Raw genomic sequence first — 17043 nt, 5'->3', positions numbered from 1 at the left:
GAACTTGAAAGAATCCTACTTCTAGGCATTGGTAGCTATTTCACTGAACGGTGCTTTTTTCGTTTTTCAGGCATTTACTCCATAATTTGATATTCAAGGCTTGGAGAGCCTATGTATGCCAGCAACAAGGAAAGAGGAACAAATATGATGTTGCAGAGTCTCATGGTAAGTGAAGCGATGGTAACTACCTTTACGTGGGGACATACTGAGATGGGAGTTTCCAAGGGAAATATTTACACAGAATCTCCGTCCCTCATACACGTTTGCACATTGACCTCCCGCGCCCCATGGAAGCGTAACGCTTCTGGGTACAGATGGTTGTCTGTCTGGAGCTGGCAGGGGGGTTCCGTTTGATGCACTGCTGTGTAGCTATATAGGTATTTCGGGATGCCAGTGAATAAGCTTAAGGGCCTCTCCATCTGCTCTGGATTGTGTTGCTTGGTTTTGAGGCGTGGCTTGGTTGTTTTTCTGTGGTTTTTTTGTTTCGTTTTTTTTCACTTTATCACAATATGTGTTCAAATAGATATTTTTTATAGAATGTGTTATTGGAATTCTCTATCGGCTGTGAGTATAGAAATTAGATAATAATCCCCTGTGGTATTAACTGCACATATTTTATCTGTATTCACTGTTCCTTCCAGCTTGTGTCTTGCAACTAAAAAGAAGCCCAAGCTTTTGAAGTGCCCCTTGTCTTATGGTATAGATTCTTTGTTCTGCAGTGGATTTGTCCTACTGATGAAGTTGCCTGTGTTGGTTGCAACTTCCTTTGGTTTCAGGGAATATCTCACCCACTTTTAAAGATGATATTGCGGTTTTGTTCTGTGCCGATTTGCAAAATAAGTTAACTGGTCTCTTTGCATATGAATATAGCCTCAGAACATTACATAGACTGGCACGTTTGGAAACAAACTGATAGGCTGTCTAGATTTCCTTTCTTACTGAGTGAGGCCAGAGTACTTACAGAAGCAGCTGTGTGTTACTTAGTCAAAAAGCTAGAAAAGTGACCCGTTTTAAGGCAGGTTAATACCTGAGTCACCAGATCACAAGGAAATCTTAAAAAAATAATATGGTGGTTTTCTTAGTGTAATTGTGAAGTGGCATAAAATCAGTGATGTTTTTTCTAATAACTTTGCTTCAATAGTGTCAGTTCTGACAAGCCAGACTGTTGTGAGGAGAAAGTGCAGTGCGCTGCATAAAGTGGTAAACTGGAATTTGTGACACCACTTCTGTTTTTAGCTGCGTGACCAGTCTGCTAAATAAACTTGACTTGTTTCTGGTTGATTTCTCTTGTAATAGAGAATAACTCTTGAAAAGTTCCTGATGAACCTGATGAACTTCTTTTTTTAAAACGAGCCAAAGAAAATCCTGCAATCCTTACCCAGTAAGGTTGTTATGCCGAATATTGTTATACAATTATATACCCTGTAAGCACCGAAGACAAAGCAATGCCATTGTCTGATAATTCACGCCGCTCTGAACAAGCGGCACGATGCTGTCAGCGTTTCAGAGGTCCTTGTCAGTGGGACACTCTCAGCCGGGGTGGATGGGTGGATGGCCGCGGCTCTGGTGGCTGTTGTTTCAGGGTTTCCCACGAGGTGTCACTGCGGGTTGAGGGGACTGGAGGTCGGGGACAAGCGGTGTTAGGGAATGGTTAAAAAATGCCAGATTCTTGCATGAACTTAAGATGCCGTAATTCTTTTGTTGTGCACAGCGAAGAAGCAAAAATTGCTCAGGACCTGGCAGCACTGGCTGGTTTATGTTGAGGTTCAAAGGACCAAACATGGGATGCAGTCTATGGCACTGGCATTCAGGGAAAGAAGCTGTTTGCGGTAAGAATGGAGTGGAAGCAGGCAGAGAGGCACTGACCACAATGCCATGGCTTTTTACCTGTGTTCTGTTATCTTTTCCTGCGGTGACTTTGTTCCATGTTCGAGGGTTTTTTTGTTGTTTGTTTGTTTTTTTTTTTTCTTTTTGAGGTGTGTGTGTCTGAATTCTTCTGGTATGCCCATGGACTGTGAATTTAAAAGATTGTTGTTCATACATTTTTCCAGTGAGAGAATGGTGATTTCTTGCACCAAACTATGGAACCTGCATTTGAACATGTCTGTAACATTGTTTTGGCAGCATATCATGGGCAGTGTGGAGAAGACGACACTACCAGAACGGCACTGGATGTAAAATGAATATTTTGGCTCTGCAGCATTGGGCCCAGAGCCTGCAATTTCGAGTAAGTCCCAGGAACTTCAGCTACTACCATTTCTAATGTTTAAGTTGCATGCACATGTGACCAATGTTGCAGATTAATAAAAAATAGGCCTTATACTCATTTGCTTTGCAAATTGCAGTACTTCTGATGGAAGAACATATTAGGACATGAGGAAATGGGATGAAGCTGCATCAGGGGAAGTTCAGACTGGTCATTAGGAAAGGCTCTTCACTGAGAGGGTGGTCGGTCCCTGGACCAGGCTCCCCAGGGACGTGGGCACGGCACCAAGTCTGTCAGAGTTCAAGGAGCATCTGGACGACGCACTTAGTCGTATGATTTAGTTTTAAGTAGTCCTGTGAGGGGCAGGGAGTTGGACTCTATGATCCTTATGGGTCCCTTCCAACTCGTGATATTCTGTGACTCTCTGAAGAAGGTCAAAACTTTTTTTTTTTTCCCAACAAAAATTTCTTTACAAGAAATCTAGGCAAAGCAAACTGGATCCATGTCTTGTATTTGCTAGGAAGCAGACTGTCCAAAGGAATGATTACTGTCTTACACAGTGCTTGATGGCAGTGAAAGTATCAGAGTTCTCTCCACCAGAGAAACTAGCCACAGGTAAATAAGAGGTAAAAGAAAACAGGTGTGTGAGTTTGCAGCTGTGGCATTTTGAGCAGGGCATGAAGGGTAGTTGCATCTGGCTCTCTAGAATGCCAAACTCCACAGAGGACCAGTCCACTGTCCCGTTAGGAGGCAAGATAGCACTGGTCAGCTGTTTGACAGCACCCTGCCTCCTTGTAAGACAACATTTCTTATATCCTAATGGATTTCTGTGAGCATGTTTAACTCCATTTTGGGGTAAGAAAGTACAATCCAGCATTTCATTATCTTGAGAGGTTGTCAGCTCCTTCAGTAAATTGTTCAGCTTAGCTGAAGTGAAAACAGCATGGTTTTCTTTCTTGCACTGCAACTGTGGCTTTTTGTCCATTTCATTAAAAACAGATGATGGTATTTACTTTGGTCTGTGCTGTAAGATGGCAACACTGCCCGTTTGAGGCCAGTATTCTGCTAAGGAGATAAACTCGTGACTTGGGAAATCTTATCCTATCTCAAGGTGTGATTCTCTTTTATATGAAAATAACTCTGTCTGGAAGAAAGCCTGTTGTCCAAAAAGGTATTATTTTGGCCTTTTAATGGAAAAAGTGCGGAAGTAGCGAAATGAGGAAAAAAAGTTCGATATTGACATTCTTTGTCTGTGACTTTTTCTCTGCTGACATTCCTGTGGCATTTGTTTGTTTGTTTTTTGTTTGTTGCGGTTTTTACCTTTAGATCTTAACATGGAATTTCCTATTGCCTGTGTGTTCTTCTTCTTCTCTTCTTTTTTCTACTTCCTTAATCTTATCTGCTTTTTCCCCTTACTGCCCTCCCTCCTCAATTGTTCTTGTCAGGCTTGGTTGCAGTGGCGAGAGCTGTATTTATGCAGCCAGAATGACAAGGAGAAGGAGACTAGAGCAATAACTCACCATCGGCACTGGGAATTGAAGAGATGTGTGGAAGCATGGCTGGGATACTTAAACCTCCACAGAGCAAAGAAACTTCAAAATGGTGAGTGAAAGTGGTGAGTTAGGACAGAACGGGGCTCAGCGCCTTTGCTTAGGGCACAGTGATGGCTTTTTCTGTTCTGGGAGACGCTGCAATGTTTTTGCTTGCTCAACAGATGCTGAGGTGCAACTTGGACTGTACAGTGTTACAGGCCTGGCTAGCTAAGGGTATATACTGAACTGTCAGGAAGATCACCTGCTTTCCATGTGGTTTAAAAGAAAATGCTTTACAGTTCCTGTGATGAAAACTTGCACATTGCGTAATATATTCTGACTGAGATATCTGTGAGAAGGACGTATTCAGGACTATTATCAGTCAATCTGCACGTGGATTTTCTTGGTAATCAGACAAATCATAACTCATACAGGATGGTAAAGATTATTACACCAGTTCTTTTGTTTCTTCCCTTGAAGCCGCTGGAATGAGTTCAAATATTTGTGTGAATTCCCTGTTGATCAGTGGTAGTGGAAAAGAATCCAGCTTGGATATCTGGGAGCTAGTGATAGGAGTATGCTGAAATGTAAGCAAGCTTGTGTATGTTGAACAAGTGACGCAGTGTTTTAACTTCCCCTTCTTAAGTCAGTACAATATGTTACTGCATTAAAACAGAAAGAATATAGTCCATAGCTGAGTGTTACTGTCAATTCTTAGCACCATTTTTCAGTGTTAGAGCTTCCGTCACTTCAGAACCAGTGGCTTAAATGTAATGGTCTCATCTGATACAAGTGAGCCCAGGACGGGACAAGTCATGAGTAATTTGTGTGTGTGTTTTCTAGAGCTGGCCCAAGAGCACCACCGAAGCAGGGTAGTCCGGCAGTGTTTCTCTGATTGGCGGCTGTCATGGGAGTGCAGGAGAAGAATGCATGCTCACCGAAAGGACATTGAAAAACTAGCAGCAAGGATTGCCTTATGGAGAGTCTTTGCACGCTGGAAGCATTGTATCCAGTCTGTATTTAGTCCCGAGCAGGGACGGGTTAAAAGCACTCCCACGGACGAAAGAGCCAGTTAATAAGCAGGAATGTTGTGCAGTAGCGTGGGTGACAACAAACATGTTATCATTAGAAAGATGTATGTAAGGCCATACTAACAATTAATAAAACTGTTGCAATTACAGTGTGTTAGCCTGTTGACAGCTAAGAGCCTGCAGAAGATAACTTAAGGTTGGGGAGGAATTCCTTACTTAACAGTGAATCAGAAATTTATTGTGATAAGCCAGCAAAATCTAAAAAATTGACTGTAATCAGAACTTGCGCAGGTAGCAGTGCTGGGAATTCGAATATTGGAGCAAATGTAGATGGAGAGCTAGCGCCCCTCTGTGGGAGAAGGTCGTGTGTATATTTATCAGGATGGATGTTTCTGTGTGAAAGATGCTTTAACTCAGTGACAGATGTTGTGCTGTGTGTGGAAGAAACTCGACAGTGTGAGCTGGCTGAAAACCGCTACAAGCATCATCTGCTGGTAAGAGCCACCCTTACGCGTCAGGTGGAAGGGGCTGCGGAGGGAACTCGAATACTGCTGACTGGCAGGGTGCCTCTAATACTGCCAGTGGGGTTGGGGGTTAAGCGGGGGATGTACTGTTTGGATTGGGTGTCAGGTTTCTAAATTCCAGCTATTCTGGAATTTGCCAGTTGAATCCAAATGGGGAAGCTGTGCTGCTCTCCAGAGTAGTCTTCCAGTTGGGAAACTGGTGAAGTAGCAGATTAATGTTGATGGTATTGGGCTACCACGCTCCCTGGCCATTTCACCATGAGATTGCATTTTCCCCTTCATTTTCCCTGATTTTTTTTTTTTCCCCCAAATGTTTCAGTCTGCTTACACTGCTTTGCTATAAGAATTACTTTTTCCCCTCTGTGATAATGCATACTTGCTTCTTTTCACATGAGTCCAAAGATAGCTTATTGCATATGCAGGTAGTTCAGTAAGCGTCTTTTTTTTTTTTAAAAAAAAAAAAAAGCTAAATCCTTGAAGGCTGGCTGTAAGGTGGGCACAAGCAAGCCTCCAGCTTTTTCAGAACTGAATTATTTTCAAATGTGGATCAGTCCTGATCATCAAAAGAATGGCAATAAACCTGTTTGAATCATAGATTGAAAACATAAGTGACTATAAGAGCACTTTAAGGCAGGATGCTCTCATAATGCTATTTACCATGTTCATCCCTGAATCGAAGTATTGTGGGGTTGTAGACCAAAACACCTTGTGCAGAGGAGACCTGAAAGGGAAGTGGATCCTTTCTGGTTTTGATAAGGAGCAAGTTATGAGTCTTGAACTGAAGGAGGAGATAGATCGGGAAAGGACTTGGGTAGTGGTGTTGATAGCCGGATAAGGAGTTAGATGCCTCGCAATAAAACCCTGGGAAAGCGGAAGGTGATTTTAGTTTAGCTGGAGAAGTGACAGTTTGTGAGAGGAAATTGATTTATGGCTTTGATGACAAATTCCTAAATCTTAGCTATTGCAAGGAGTAGCATCAAACGTAGATTGTCTGTAAGGAACAGCCAGTTCTAAAGTAAATCAGTGCTGGCTGATTTGGATTACATGAAAGTTGCATACATTTCTTATTGTTACAGAAACTTGGGTTTAAGGGTCTTCGGCAGAATGTCATGAACACTCGTCTTCAGCAAATGAGAAAAAATCTGTCATACCGTCAGCATCAAGTTACAGTGAGTTTGACTTTTTTTGGTTCTTGTGTTAGCTTTTCTTGAGCTGTCCTATTGGCTTCCCCTTTCACCTACAAAATACTTTTTTATTAAATCAGTGGCTTTGTTCCTAAATACTAATAGCCACAGAAAATCTCCTGTGTAAGTCAACTGTCAGTCTTAGATATGTTATTTTAGTTTTCTATTTTCCTATGTTTATGGTGACTTTTTCTTTCACCAGAAAAATTCATAGCAGGTTATAAAGCAAGTTTGGTATATGAAGCAGTGCAGGAGGCAACCATTGCAGCATGCAGTTTCAGTAGGACATTTAATAGTTTCTTTCTTCGCATTCTTCTTCTCCCTTGATATCTATGATTTTTCATGTCTTTGTTGTGTTGTTTCAGGTGCTGCAGAAGTTCTGGAACCGTTGGAAGTCCCGTTTGGAAGAGAAGGAGGAAGAACAGCAGCAGGCCTTAACATCAGTGGCTCATGCCCGTTACAGGTACGCAGAGAAATATTAATATAAGTTTATACAAATGTGGGATTTGTGAGCCTTTGGTTCTCTTTTAAAATCTGGTAATACCTTTGGGGGCGTGACCATCCTGATGCCAATTGCTCTTATATTTTCTATGAATAATGGACAATTGACATCTCCTGCTTCTCTGTGAAATGTGAGAGGGAGATTGATTAAGCCCAGCCCTGAGGCTTGTTTACATTTAAGAGCTGGACGTTTTACTGGTAAGAGCAGTAGGTTGCAGCATGAGCATGGACAAAGCTCAAAACGCTTGCTTCTGCTTTACTCTGAGGAGGAGCGGGGGGAGTTGATGGCTCATGTATGCTACTTCTGCTGCTAGAGGTACTCTAAGAGTAAAGGTAAGGCTTTTTTGTAGAAGCTAAATTTATTTAGTCCTAGGAATAAGTCAACATTAACAAAGCAGCCAGAAAGCTTTTAAATTTGACCTGTGGAGTTTGGTGGGGAGTACGTTTGTTACAACGAAGTGGAAAGGGTATATATTTGATTCTTACACTTCCTCTGTCTCTTGGTTCTTAACGCTGCTTTCAGTTGGTTCCAAAACTGCAGGACGTGCAAATACTCCAAACTTTGTTGCCTTGGAACTGTCTTGATTTTTGGGTGAAGCTTAGCAGGAGAGAATGGGACCTCTACAAGACAGGTCTGTGCTACTCAGTACTGCACGCTGTACTCTACAGTCCTCAGATCCTGGGGCTAGAGTTGAAACTGAAAACGCTTCAACCACAATATTACGGTGTTGCTCTCAAACAAATGAAACCTGTTGAGACCTCACCATGTTAGTATATTAGTGCAACGAGCCACGTAGAGTTGCTTGATTTAAATTAAAATTAAAATTAAATTTAAAGGGAGGAAGGGAAGCTTCATTCTGCTGTGCAAGCTTGTGTGATGTTCTTTATCAGCTTAGCACAGCCTGCATTCAGAAAGATACTTGACTTTACTACAGCTCAGAGAACTACCTTGCGGCCTAATCAGTATCTTCTACTCAATAAAATTTCTCTCTCATTTCTTTTAATCCTTCCAGCAGAATTGGCTTTAAGTATTAAAATTTTCTTGATTAAGAGAGGCTAATACTACAAGAGTGAATGATATACTTGGTACTGAGTTAGAGTTCATTCTTGTCTTATTTTCCAGGCATAATTATTGCACAAATCTCTCAAATTGCCTGATGGCTTGGCATCAGGATCACTTTGTTTTTGCTCAGAGGTCACTGAAGAAATAAGAAATATTACTCTGGTTACCTGTCTTACAGTCAGTTGCAGTATGTGCAGTTAGATTCAACATGAAACAAACAAGCTGTGACTGTAAGCTTTAATTTTGGCTCCAAGACCAGTGTGAACTCACAGGAAAAGAACCTGGACTCAAAATGATGATACTGGCTGTGTTTCACATCTGCAGTTATGCAAAAATAAATCTACTACAACTGCTGGAGTTACTGTAATCTAAGTTTGCAGTGTGAAATTGAGTGAAATTACTGGGAATCTTTCTTCTTTAGAGGTGCACGATATTTCTGTTTTCTATTAAAGTAAATGGATGCTATGGGTTCTCATCACCTCTTAAAATTCAACCACTAGCCTTTGTCTCAGAGTAATGATGTATCTTACTAACTACTTCTACTGGCATATTATGGAGGCACAGACATGCACAAGAGTGTGTACTTGTTCTTTGTGGAAATCAGTGGTGGGAAATACTGATTGAGAGAGAAAAAAAAGAGTATTTGCCTTTTTTGAGATGCCTTAAAGGCCTTGCCTGGGCTTGTATTCTACCCATGGTTCAGTGCTGACTCTTCAGGTAGTTATGATTTACGATGCTATTAAAACCTATTTCCCATTTTCTGTATTAGAATACTAAAGGAAGGAAAAATTTGCTTTCCTGGGGAAAGGGTATGTTTGGAAATATGCTTTTACAGTGAGTCCCCTCCTTGGGACACTTTTTCCTGTGTAAGTTGAGAGAAAAAAATGTTCTTTAACATTAAATCTTCTTTCCGAGTAGACGTGGGACCTTGCACCTTTCATTGGCAGAGGCTGGTCACGCCCTGTGTTCTAGACTTATACCTTTCTGTCATCAGAAGCCTGGCTTCACAGTTGAAAAGCAAGCTGCAGAAAGTCTGGTTTGCCTTGGATATTGGCTTGCTTTTGGGGACATTCACAAATAGGCTGGGAGGGCAGGCTGAGTGGCGAGGGCAGCTGCGTTTCTGCAAGCAATGAAGAGTTTTTCCAACTGGTGTGAGAGTGCAGCTGTGGTGCATTAGCTTACCCTCTGGAGACACGGAGAGAGGAAAGGCTCAAAGGCTCGGGAGGTTAAGCTCAGTGAAGATGAGTTGCAGCATGCAACTGCTGCAATGTAACTTACGCCTCCATCACCAGGGAAGGGGTGAACAGATGGTTCGGAGGCTCTCATGGGCTCTGTAGCCATACCTTGATTCCATGGGTCAGGAATGTTTTTGTGTGCAATCTTTTCTCTTTAGAAAGAGTATAAACGAAGTCCTGTTTCCTGAACACAACAGAAAAAATTATAAGAAGTGTGTTCTTTGTTCAGAGGTCTGGCGCTGCTTTCCAGCCAGACCTAAGTCAAACTTTCAAGGCAGCTTGCCAGAACTCAGCTTCCCTGTTGGTCTCTGACGCACACGCGTGCTGTCTCGCAAGTCAGTGCCCCGACTGCTGTGTCTGGTGGTAAGGCCTAGGAGATGATACCCCAGAAGAGCCATCAGTCAAGACTGGTGACTGCCTACAGATCAAAGACTCTTGCTGACAACTCCCAGTACCCTCCAGGAAGACTTATTAACTCATGTCGTTTACCAGCCTATAAACTTGTAATGAGCTGTAACAGTTACCTGCTGAAAATTCCTTGGTAAGAATCCAAAAGATCTTCTAGGCCTCTTTAGACTAGAGAAGAGCTGCGACTTGCTGACAGTCTAATTAGTGCACCCACCTGACTGAGTTCTGGAAATACCTGATGTAGTTTGAACTGGATGCTGTTTCCACTAGGGTGTAGCTCAGACTTCTGGACTGGGACGTTTCTGCCGTATGCTTGTTCTGTGTGAGAGATGTGTAGTGCTCAATCACAAATATATATTAATTGCATTTTTGGGATACGGTTTGGTAATGACTCTTGTGCATCCCTGGGGAGGAGACAGGCTAGCAAGTATTATCTTCATCTAGAGAGAGAGAAGCTTTGATAATGAGGGCAACTAACCTGACCTTGTTCATAAAAGAAGGCTTCAGTAGAATCCCTTCAGTGTTGAGATCAGACCATGCTGCTCTTCCTTGTTATAACTTTTTTCAAGTCCTATTACAATGTTTGTTTGGGTGGTTTTTTTGTTGTTTAAAAAAGTAGAGTAGGATTTTCAAAATATTTCCAAGGGAGGAGGGAATGGACTATATTTACAGTAGAGAAGAAATGAAGAGTTCTTTTTTTTTTTTCTCTGTGTGTGTTTGTAAATAAAATAAATTTTTTGGTCAGAAGTCGGAACAATCTTTTGAATGATCTGAATGAAAGCAGGGAGTTCTAATAACTTCAGAAAATTCATTTGTCTTGTCTCATGTATGCTGGGTAAGATTTCTCTCCTGCGCTGACATTTTCCCTTTTTGCTTGCAGGAGGGTGTTGATGAGACGGGTATTTGACACATGGTTGCTGAAGGCGTGCAAGCAGCAAGAATACCGAATGGGAGAGAAGAGGGTAAATGTAACTCTTCTACCCTGCCTCGCTTAGGAAATAGAGGGGACGATTTCTTAATCACTGTCTGTGAACATCAGTTAGCACGAGATGGACTTGGGTGTTGTAAATTCCCTTCTCCCTGGTGGGGGATCAAGTCAGGGGAAACAGATTACGACCAATATTTACCAATGACGTTTTTTAAGTTAAGCTGGCATTATTAGCGGATAACTATTCACGCAGTTCATTTGCTTATTCCCTCACCCAGTAACCGCATGTGTGCTCTCTCTCTCACGCTCTTGTCTGTTTCATAGTTACCTGGTTGAAACAACAATAGTAATAAAGAGCCAACCCCAACCTATTTAAGAAGTGCAGGGTTGCACTGACAAACTAGTTGCTTCTTGGTAGGTGTCCGGAAAGTCCCTTGGGGGGTCCTTCATTTCCTAAGATGTATATATAATCCTGTAGTCTTTATATATAACAGCCACGGCCTTCTTTTATGTGGTCTGAGTTACACAGCTCATAGTTGATGGCAGCGTGTGCGGGTGGCCTTGTGCAGATATGGCTGACTCCTGGTGTTCTGAGATTATCAGTTCTTGCAAATTCAACAGGACTGGTTTCTGGAGCTTATCGGTTCTTGGGAGTCTTTCACATGCCACTTATCAGCTTGTATTTTTCCTCTTTGGCCTGCTGTTTTCTGATAACAGTTTCTCCATCCACATGCATGTAGGTACCTGTAGAACACATTCACATAAATCGCAGCAAAGGGGCTTTGATGACATGTGTCCGTTGTTCAATGTGAGAAGAGGAAAACAAATGTTGGACAGTTCTGTGCGTGTCACCTTTAAGGAATTGCCTTCTGTTGTTTGTAACTGGCCTGTGTCATGAATTCATTGCCACCTTCTTTCCATTATAGGCTGTACTTCATTTTGAAAGGCAACTATTGCATCGTTTCTGGTGCTTCTGGTGTAGCAGAACAGCTGCACGTTTGGAGGAGCAAGAGGCCCTGGGTCGTGCAAGAGATCACTACAGTAACCTGCTGCTGCTAAAGGCTTTCTGTCTGTGGAAGCAAAATACTCAGGAGAGAACAACAGAGTAAGAAGTTTTTTTAATAGGGAGAATTATTTGGATTGGCCCTTCAGTGGCCTACTTCTGACAAAGCAGCATTTAATTCCTAGTGACTCTGACTCCTTGTTTGTGCTTTAGAATCTGCTGGTAACTGACTTACTGAAAATAGCAAGTGTGAACTCATGCCTGTGCTAGAGGGTGGATTGCATAGTAGGAGAAATAATTAAATTATTTTTCCTGTAGGAGGCTCAAGGAGATGCAAGCCTTAAGATTTCACTATTCAAAGTGTCTGCAGCAGACTTGGAACAAGTGGAGGGAGGTGAGAGAGTTAACAGATGGGGAAGAGCTTGAATCCTTTTTGTTATGTTCAGATTGCTTCTATCCATGTGGTTAGAAATTAAACTGTTTATTTTAAACACTTGTCATTCCTAAGCTCTCCTCCCTTTCCAGGTGAATAAAACCAGTTCAGTGTGGGTGGAACAGGAATTGTGTAGGGAGGAGGGGAAGTTCTTTGACTTCTCGTTCACTTGTCCAGGTATATTGAGAATGGGACTGTAGTTCAGGAGACTTACCTGGGAACGTAAGCAGAGTTAATGTGATGAAGTTGCCTCTCGCCAGTGCTGTGTATGTCCTTCTCAAAACTTTACTTAAGTTAGAAGTTTGCAGCAAGGCCATGGTGTGTGGTCTGTAGTTGTGTACAGGTCGTAGCAAGCCCTGTCAGATGGCACTTCACTTTATGCTGGGCCTTTTCCTTACCACCATGGGGGGTACCAAATGTGCCTTGCAGCATGTCTCGAGAATCTATAAGAAATTTTGGAGTTGATACTAGTCTGTTGGTCTGGAACTGCTAACTTGAGTGAATTGCATCAGTCTTCAAGAGGATTCCTAAAAAGGGCAGAGAAAAAAAAAGCCTCAACTAGGCCTTTTGGAGGAATAGCAGAGTGCAGCACCCGTTTGAGTGAGAACCTTTTATAGCAAGATAAAGGATTGATGTTTCCCCGGAGACTGGGGATGCTCCTTTTCCCTCTGCTCTCTGCCATTGCCTGTTTTCCCTCTGTCATGTATATATCTCTCTTTTTTCTTTTTTTTTTTTTCCCCCTCTTCCCTCCCACCTTATAGTATGTGGGACATCAACGTGAGAAATGGAGGAAGTTGATGGAAGCAGACGTGCACTATCGGCACACGTTACTGGGCAAGACCTTGGCAGCCTGGAAGGTAGGAGGGAATGTCCTTTTCTTTGTGGGACCTGTCTGCGTGTGCCTAAGTGTTTCAGTGAGAACTGAAGAGCTGCCACGTTGTTTCACTCTAGGCGCTTACACACCAAGCGTGCAAGGTAGAATGGAGGCTATTGCAGATAGGGTTGTATAAGCTCTAGCATTGCTTCTTGGAGAGAAAGAACCCATGTAATCTTGTGGCTTTGGTGAAGGGTATATAATAGCTGGCATTAACTAGTGTGTAATGACTGTTCATCTCGGAAAAACAACATTCGATTTCCGTTATTTTCTATAACCTCATTTTTGTTCTCTATGTTCTACTGCCGCTACTAAGAGTTTCCACAAGTCTTCTCTCCTCAGAGATGCTGGCAGTTACGGGAAATTTTACCTCTCTCTGCTTTTCTTGCAGAGTTACCAACATAACATACGGTGCATTCTGTACCAAGTAGCTGAAAAGGAGAAACAGCACACTAGACTACTGCTTCGGTAAGCCTATGTTTCCTTGTGCAGCGTGAGAGAAGTGACTGCACTGCAGTCAAATTACTCTTTTTCTTTCACTGCCGCCGTTGTAAATGTTTGAGTATTCAGTGCTGGGAATTGACTCTGCCGTGCATTGCTATTTCTGTGCAGGTCATGTAGCTAAAAGAAGTCAGCCTCTTCCTGGATTGCCATCTGTTTTGCTTTAACTTTTTTTTAATCTGTTGTTAGTCCCATGAGAGACAGCAGACAGCAAACTGTATCATTCCCTGCAGTGCATGGATTCTGGCTGCTGTGACATTAAAGCAGCCTGGAAGATATAGAGGCTGTCTTGCATTATAGTGAGGAGAGCAATTAAAGATAATATCACTTTGTATTGGTTGTAGTTGCTTTAGTTCCACCTACCTCATTTGTTTTTAGTGCTATACAACTTGAGTCACTTGCAGAGCCCGACTGACTCAGCTTAAGATGCTGAGGGTGTGTTCTTATTTTGTGCTGCCTTCTCTTCAGCAGAGACCTGAAGGGTCAGAAGTTGATTTGCAAGACTGAATTTATAGAGGCAGCTGGTTTTGGTTCCCCTGCAAGTGGGAAGGTACCAAATGAACAAGTGAGAATCATTCTTAATGGGTTTTGTTTGTTTTTTAATTTTTTGTACATTTTATCTTCAGGCAGCTTCTGTGTACGTGGAGAGAAAATGCTCTTGCTCTTATACGTGAAGCTAAGGCAACTACTCGGGCAGATGAGCACTACAGGAGAGCGATCCTGTCGAAGGTAGGGTCTGTATAGCAGACACCAAGGTCCCAGTACAGATGCTAGTTCAGGCAGGGGTCAGGTAATGCAATTAGAAGGACCAAAAACTTCATCTAAGAGCCACTACTAAGAAAGGTCTAAAAAGTGGGAGTCCCATCTTATTTTTACACACATCTCTGAAACTGTTGTCTCTGAGTGAGTTAATGGTTTTTCTTCTTCCTTCCTTTCCTAGAAGGAAGGGAAAAACAGTAGTATGATACAGCATAGTACTATTATCTGGGAGGAGGGGTGGGCAGGTGGATGGAGGGACAGAAAAGAATGCCTTGAAAAATGCCGGGGGGACCCTCTGAAATACGGCTGTGTTTAATTTGTAGGAAATTTGCACTGTCTTGCTGAGCTTTATGTGAAAAATGAAATGGAAATGGTTATGGTACCAGCAATGCTTACGTTGCTTCCCTTCCAAAGAACACTGCGATGTCAGTCTGTAGCCTGACTCGTTTGCGTTATATCTTTAGGTGTTGCTACGGTGGAGATACACTGCCTCACTACAAGTGTATTACCGTCAGCAGAAGATGACAGCTGTGATGGAGGCTAGAAAACATTTGGATATAGGTGAGCTGATGGAGATATTAAACTCTCAAAAGACTTAGCTATCTGCGTGTGATCCTCAGAAAGACATGGCTTAGTTAGCCAGCCTTTTGTGTCATCTGTACAGATGACATGACTGAATGGTCTATTACACCTACAAAGGATGTCCCATAGCATGGGGAATGACTTGGGACTCCAGTGATCTGTTGAAGGCTTCTTGTGTGACTTTCGCTTCTCTATTGGTTTCTTGTCTATGTAAGGGATGGTAACACTTCCTCAAAGGAATTTTCCATTACTAGCTTTGAGAAGCTCAGACATCTCTGTTTTGAAGGCAGTGCAAGTAATCTTATCAATTACTGCTTCAATCTTTCTCTAGTAATTAATACAGAAAGGCCCTTAAACTCTGCAAGCGTTTTCATGGTACCAGCCACGTCCTTGACATGAGGACTCTGAAGCACAAAGAGGGCAAATAATTTTCTAAAGATTATAAAGAATGTTGATGGCAGCAGGGAGGACTTGCAAGTCATGGCTCACTGTCCGTTACCTGAAGTGTTTCTCAATCCTTCTTCCTAGTGCTGAGTACTGTCAGTGCTGAGTATTGTTAGCGTTAAGTATTGCTAAAACAGTCTGGAAGAGTAGCTGATCGCTTGATACTCTCTGAGATTCTCCCCTTTTGGTACATGAGTTAATTTATCTTCTCCTTACAGTGCGTTTACAGACCCTGTTTCTTCACTGGAAGGAATTAACTAGGGAGTCTCTGATGCTGAGGGCTCAGCAGCACAGGGCAGTACAGCACCGCCAGCAGCACCTACTTCAGAAGTACCTGGTGAAATGGAAGAAATACCATCAGCAATGCCTTGGGAAAGTGGTGAGAAGGATCAGCAGCCTCCCCAGCCAAGTTGTGGGTGTGGAGGAGCAGGCCGTGTCCCTGGTGAAGGGAATGGTAGTCTTGGCTGAGGAGGACCATGACAGCCTTGTGCGTTGAGGAGGAAGGAACATGCCTGTGCTTTGCCTGAAGAACCTTTGGTAGAACTAATAGACTTCACAAGAGATGACAAGCTGGGTTTGCCATGTGTGGGATCGTTTACTGTTAATGAAATCCTTGCTGGGCTCATAGCTATTTGCAAACGGGGTTACAGCATAGGGCACTCGATACAGAGGGTGGCCTCAACAGAACAAAGGGAGGGTGATAAAGGCTGTTTGGTACCTGTTCTGCTCTAGCAGCATTTGGCTCAGATAAGTGGGGTTTGTCTGTAAATGACTCACTGTTTTGGTTGCCTTACAGCTACTACAGAGACAGGGAGATCAGCTAATGACTCGTAGACTTTGCTCTGCTTCCTTCTCTTGCTGGAAGACACGGGTAAGGAGTTGTCCCCTGGGTAGGTATCTAGCTCCTTGCTGATACTTATCCCTTCTTCTCCTTTGTATTCCATTTACACATGAGGATGAAAAAAATTTATTTAAATGTTTTCTGGACTGTGGGTTCCACTAGCGCAAGAGACACCTTGCCATATACTGGGTGAACTGAGTGGGTTGTTCTGCTATGGCTCCGCCAGCACTTCCTGTTTGGTTGAGGCTCTGGCTAGCGTTTCTGGTGTGGGGCATGCAAACTCCTAGCCTGGTTGCTGTGCAATTTTTTTCCCCTGATAGCTGTTGCAGCAGCAATGGGAAAGGCGGAAGACGGTGCAAGCGTTGTGGCATTGGTCCCTTTCATTGCAGAGGAAGGTAAGAGTGTGGGGGGGGGGGTCAGGGCAGATAAGTGAATTTGCAGATGTGCAGATCACGTTCAGATTTGACTGCAATCAGCAGAGCGCACAATAAATATCTGTTTCCTTTCATCTTTGGGGTGCTATATGTTATTTTAGGATGCTGGAAAACTGTCACTAAATCCTCTTACCAGATTAAAAAATTTGCACATGTTTTTCCCCATCCAGCCTCAGCTGACTTAAATCCCTGTCCCTTTGTCCTTGTGGTAGTGTCCTGCTGTTGCTGTAGCTCTGCCTGTTGCTATCCCGTGGAAGGGAACGTATTCCTGTCTGCAGGGGGAGTCCCTGTCTTTGTAACACTCGCAGCTGTCTGCTCTTCCCGTTGTAGGTATTTGATGCTTGGCTCAGATTTGCCGAGGGGCAACAGCAGAAGAAAGATCGCATTGAAAAAGCCACAGGAGTGTACCATGCTACTGTTCTGAGAGAAGGTGTAACCCAGGTCTTGAGATACACCGCTGGTGTGAAACAGCGGGGGGGACAGCTCCGAGCCCAGCGCCAGCTGAGGGTGAGACAAGCAATCGCTCGGATACATCCAGGACTGGTCTGCTCTGATCTGCT

General features: G+C 43.0%; 1 protein-coding gene across 8 annotated transcripts in view; it reads left to right on the top strand.

Moving 5' to 3' along the window:
• Positions 1–17043, top strand: part of SFI1 (SFI1 centrin binding protein) — a 35386-nt gene that overhangs the window by 8218 nt on the left and 10125 nt on the right. For 7 of the 8 annotated variants that reach the window (XM_087768654.1, XM_087768653.1, XM_087768652.1 and 4 more), the window contains exons 5-23: positions 71–165; positions 1712–1829; positions 2125–2227; positions 3652–3808; positions 4582–4743; positions 5193–5263; positions 6370–6462; positions 6843–6940; positions 10565–10646; positions 11539–11717; positions 11934–12009; positions 12810–12905; positions 13314–13390; positions 14050–14152; positions 14647–14743; positions 15427–15587; positions 16005–16079; positions 16370–16444; positions 16814–16990. In XM_087768654.1, the coding sequence (XP_087624780.1) occupies positions 71–165; positions 1712–1829; positions 2125–2227; positions 3652–3808; positions 4582–4743; positions 5193–5263; positions 6370–6462; positions 6843–6940; positions 10565–10646; positions 11539–11717; positions 11934–12009; positions 12810–12905; positions 13314–13390; positions 14050–14152; positions 14647–14743; positions 15427–15587; positions 16005–16079; positions 16370–16444; positions 16814–16990 (2095 nt within the window). The remainder of the gene's footprint in view (positions 1–70; positions 166–1711; positions 1830–2124; positions 2228–3651; positions 3809–4581; positions 4744–5192; positions 5264–6369; positions 6463–6842; positions 6941–10564; positions 10647–11538; positions 11718–11933; positions 12010–12809; positions 12906–13313; positions 13391–14049; positions 14153–14646; positions 14744–15426; positions 15588–16004; positions 16080–16369; positions 16445–16813; positions 16991–17043) is intronic. The other variant, XM_087768655.1, reaches the window with a different exon arrangement.

Source organism: Nipponia nippon, unplaced genomic scaffold, assembly GCF_047370975.1.
Source record: "Nipponia nippon isolate SJK-2023a ecotype South Korea unplaced genomic scaffold, ASM4737097v1 scaffold_30, whole genome shotgun sequence".
In the NCBI taxonomy this organism is placed as follows: domain Eukaryota; kingdom Metazoa; phylum Chordata; class Aves; order Pelecaniformes; family Threskiornithidae; genus Nipponia; species Nipponia nippon.
This window is presented reverse-complemented; position numbering and strand designations above follow the sequence as displayed.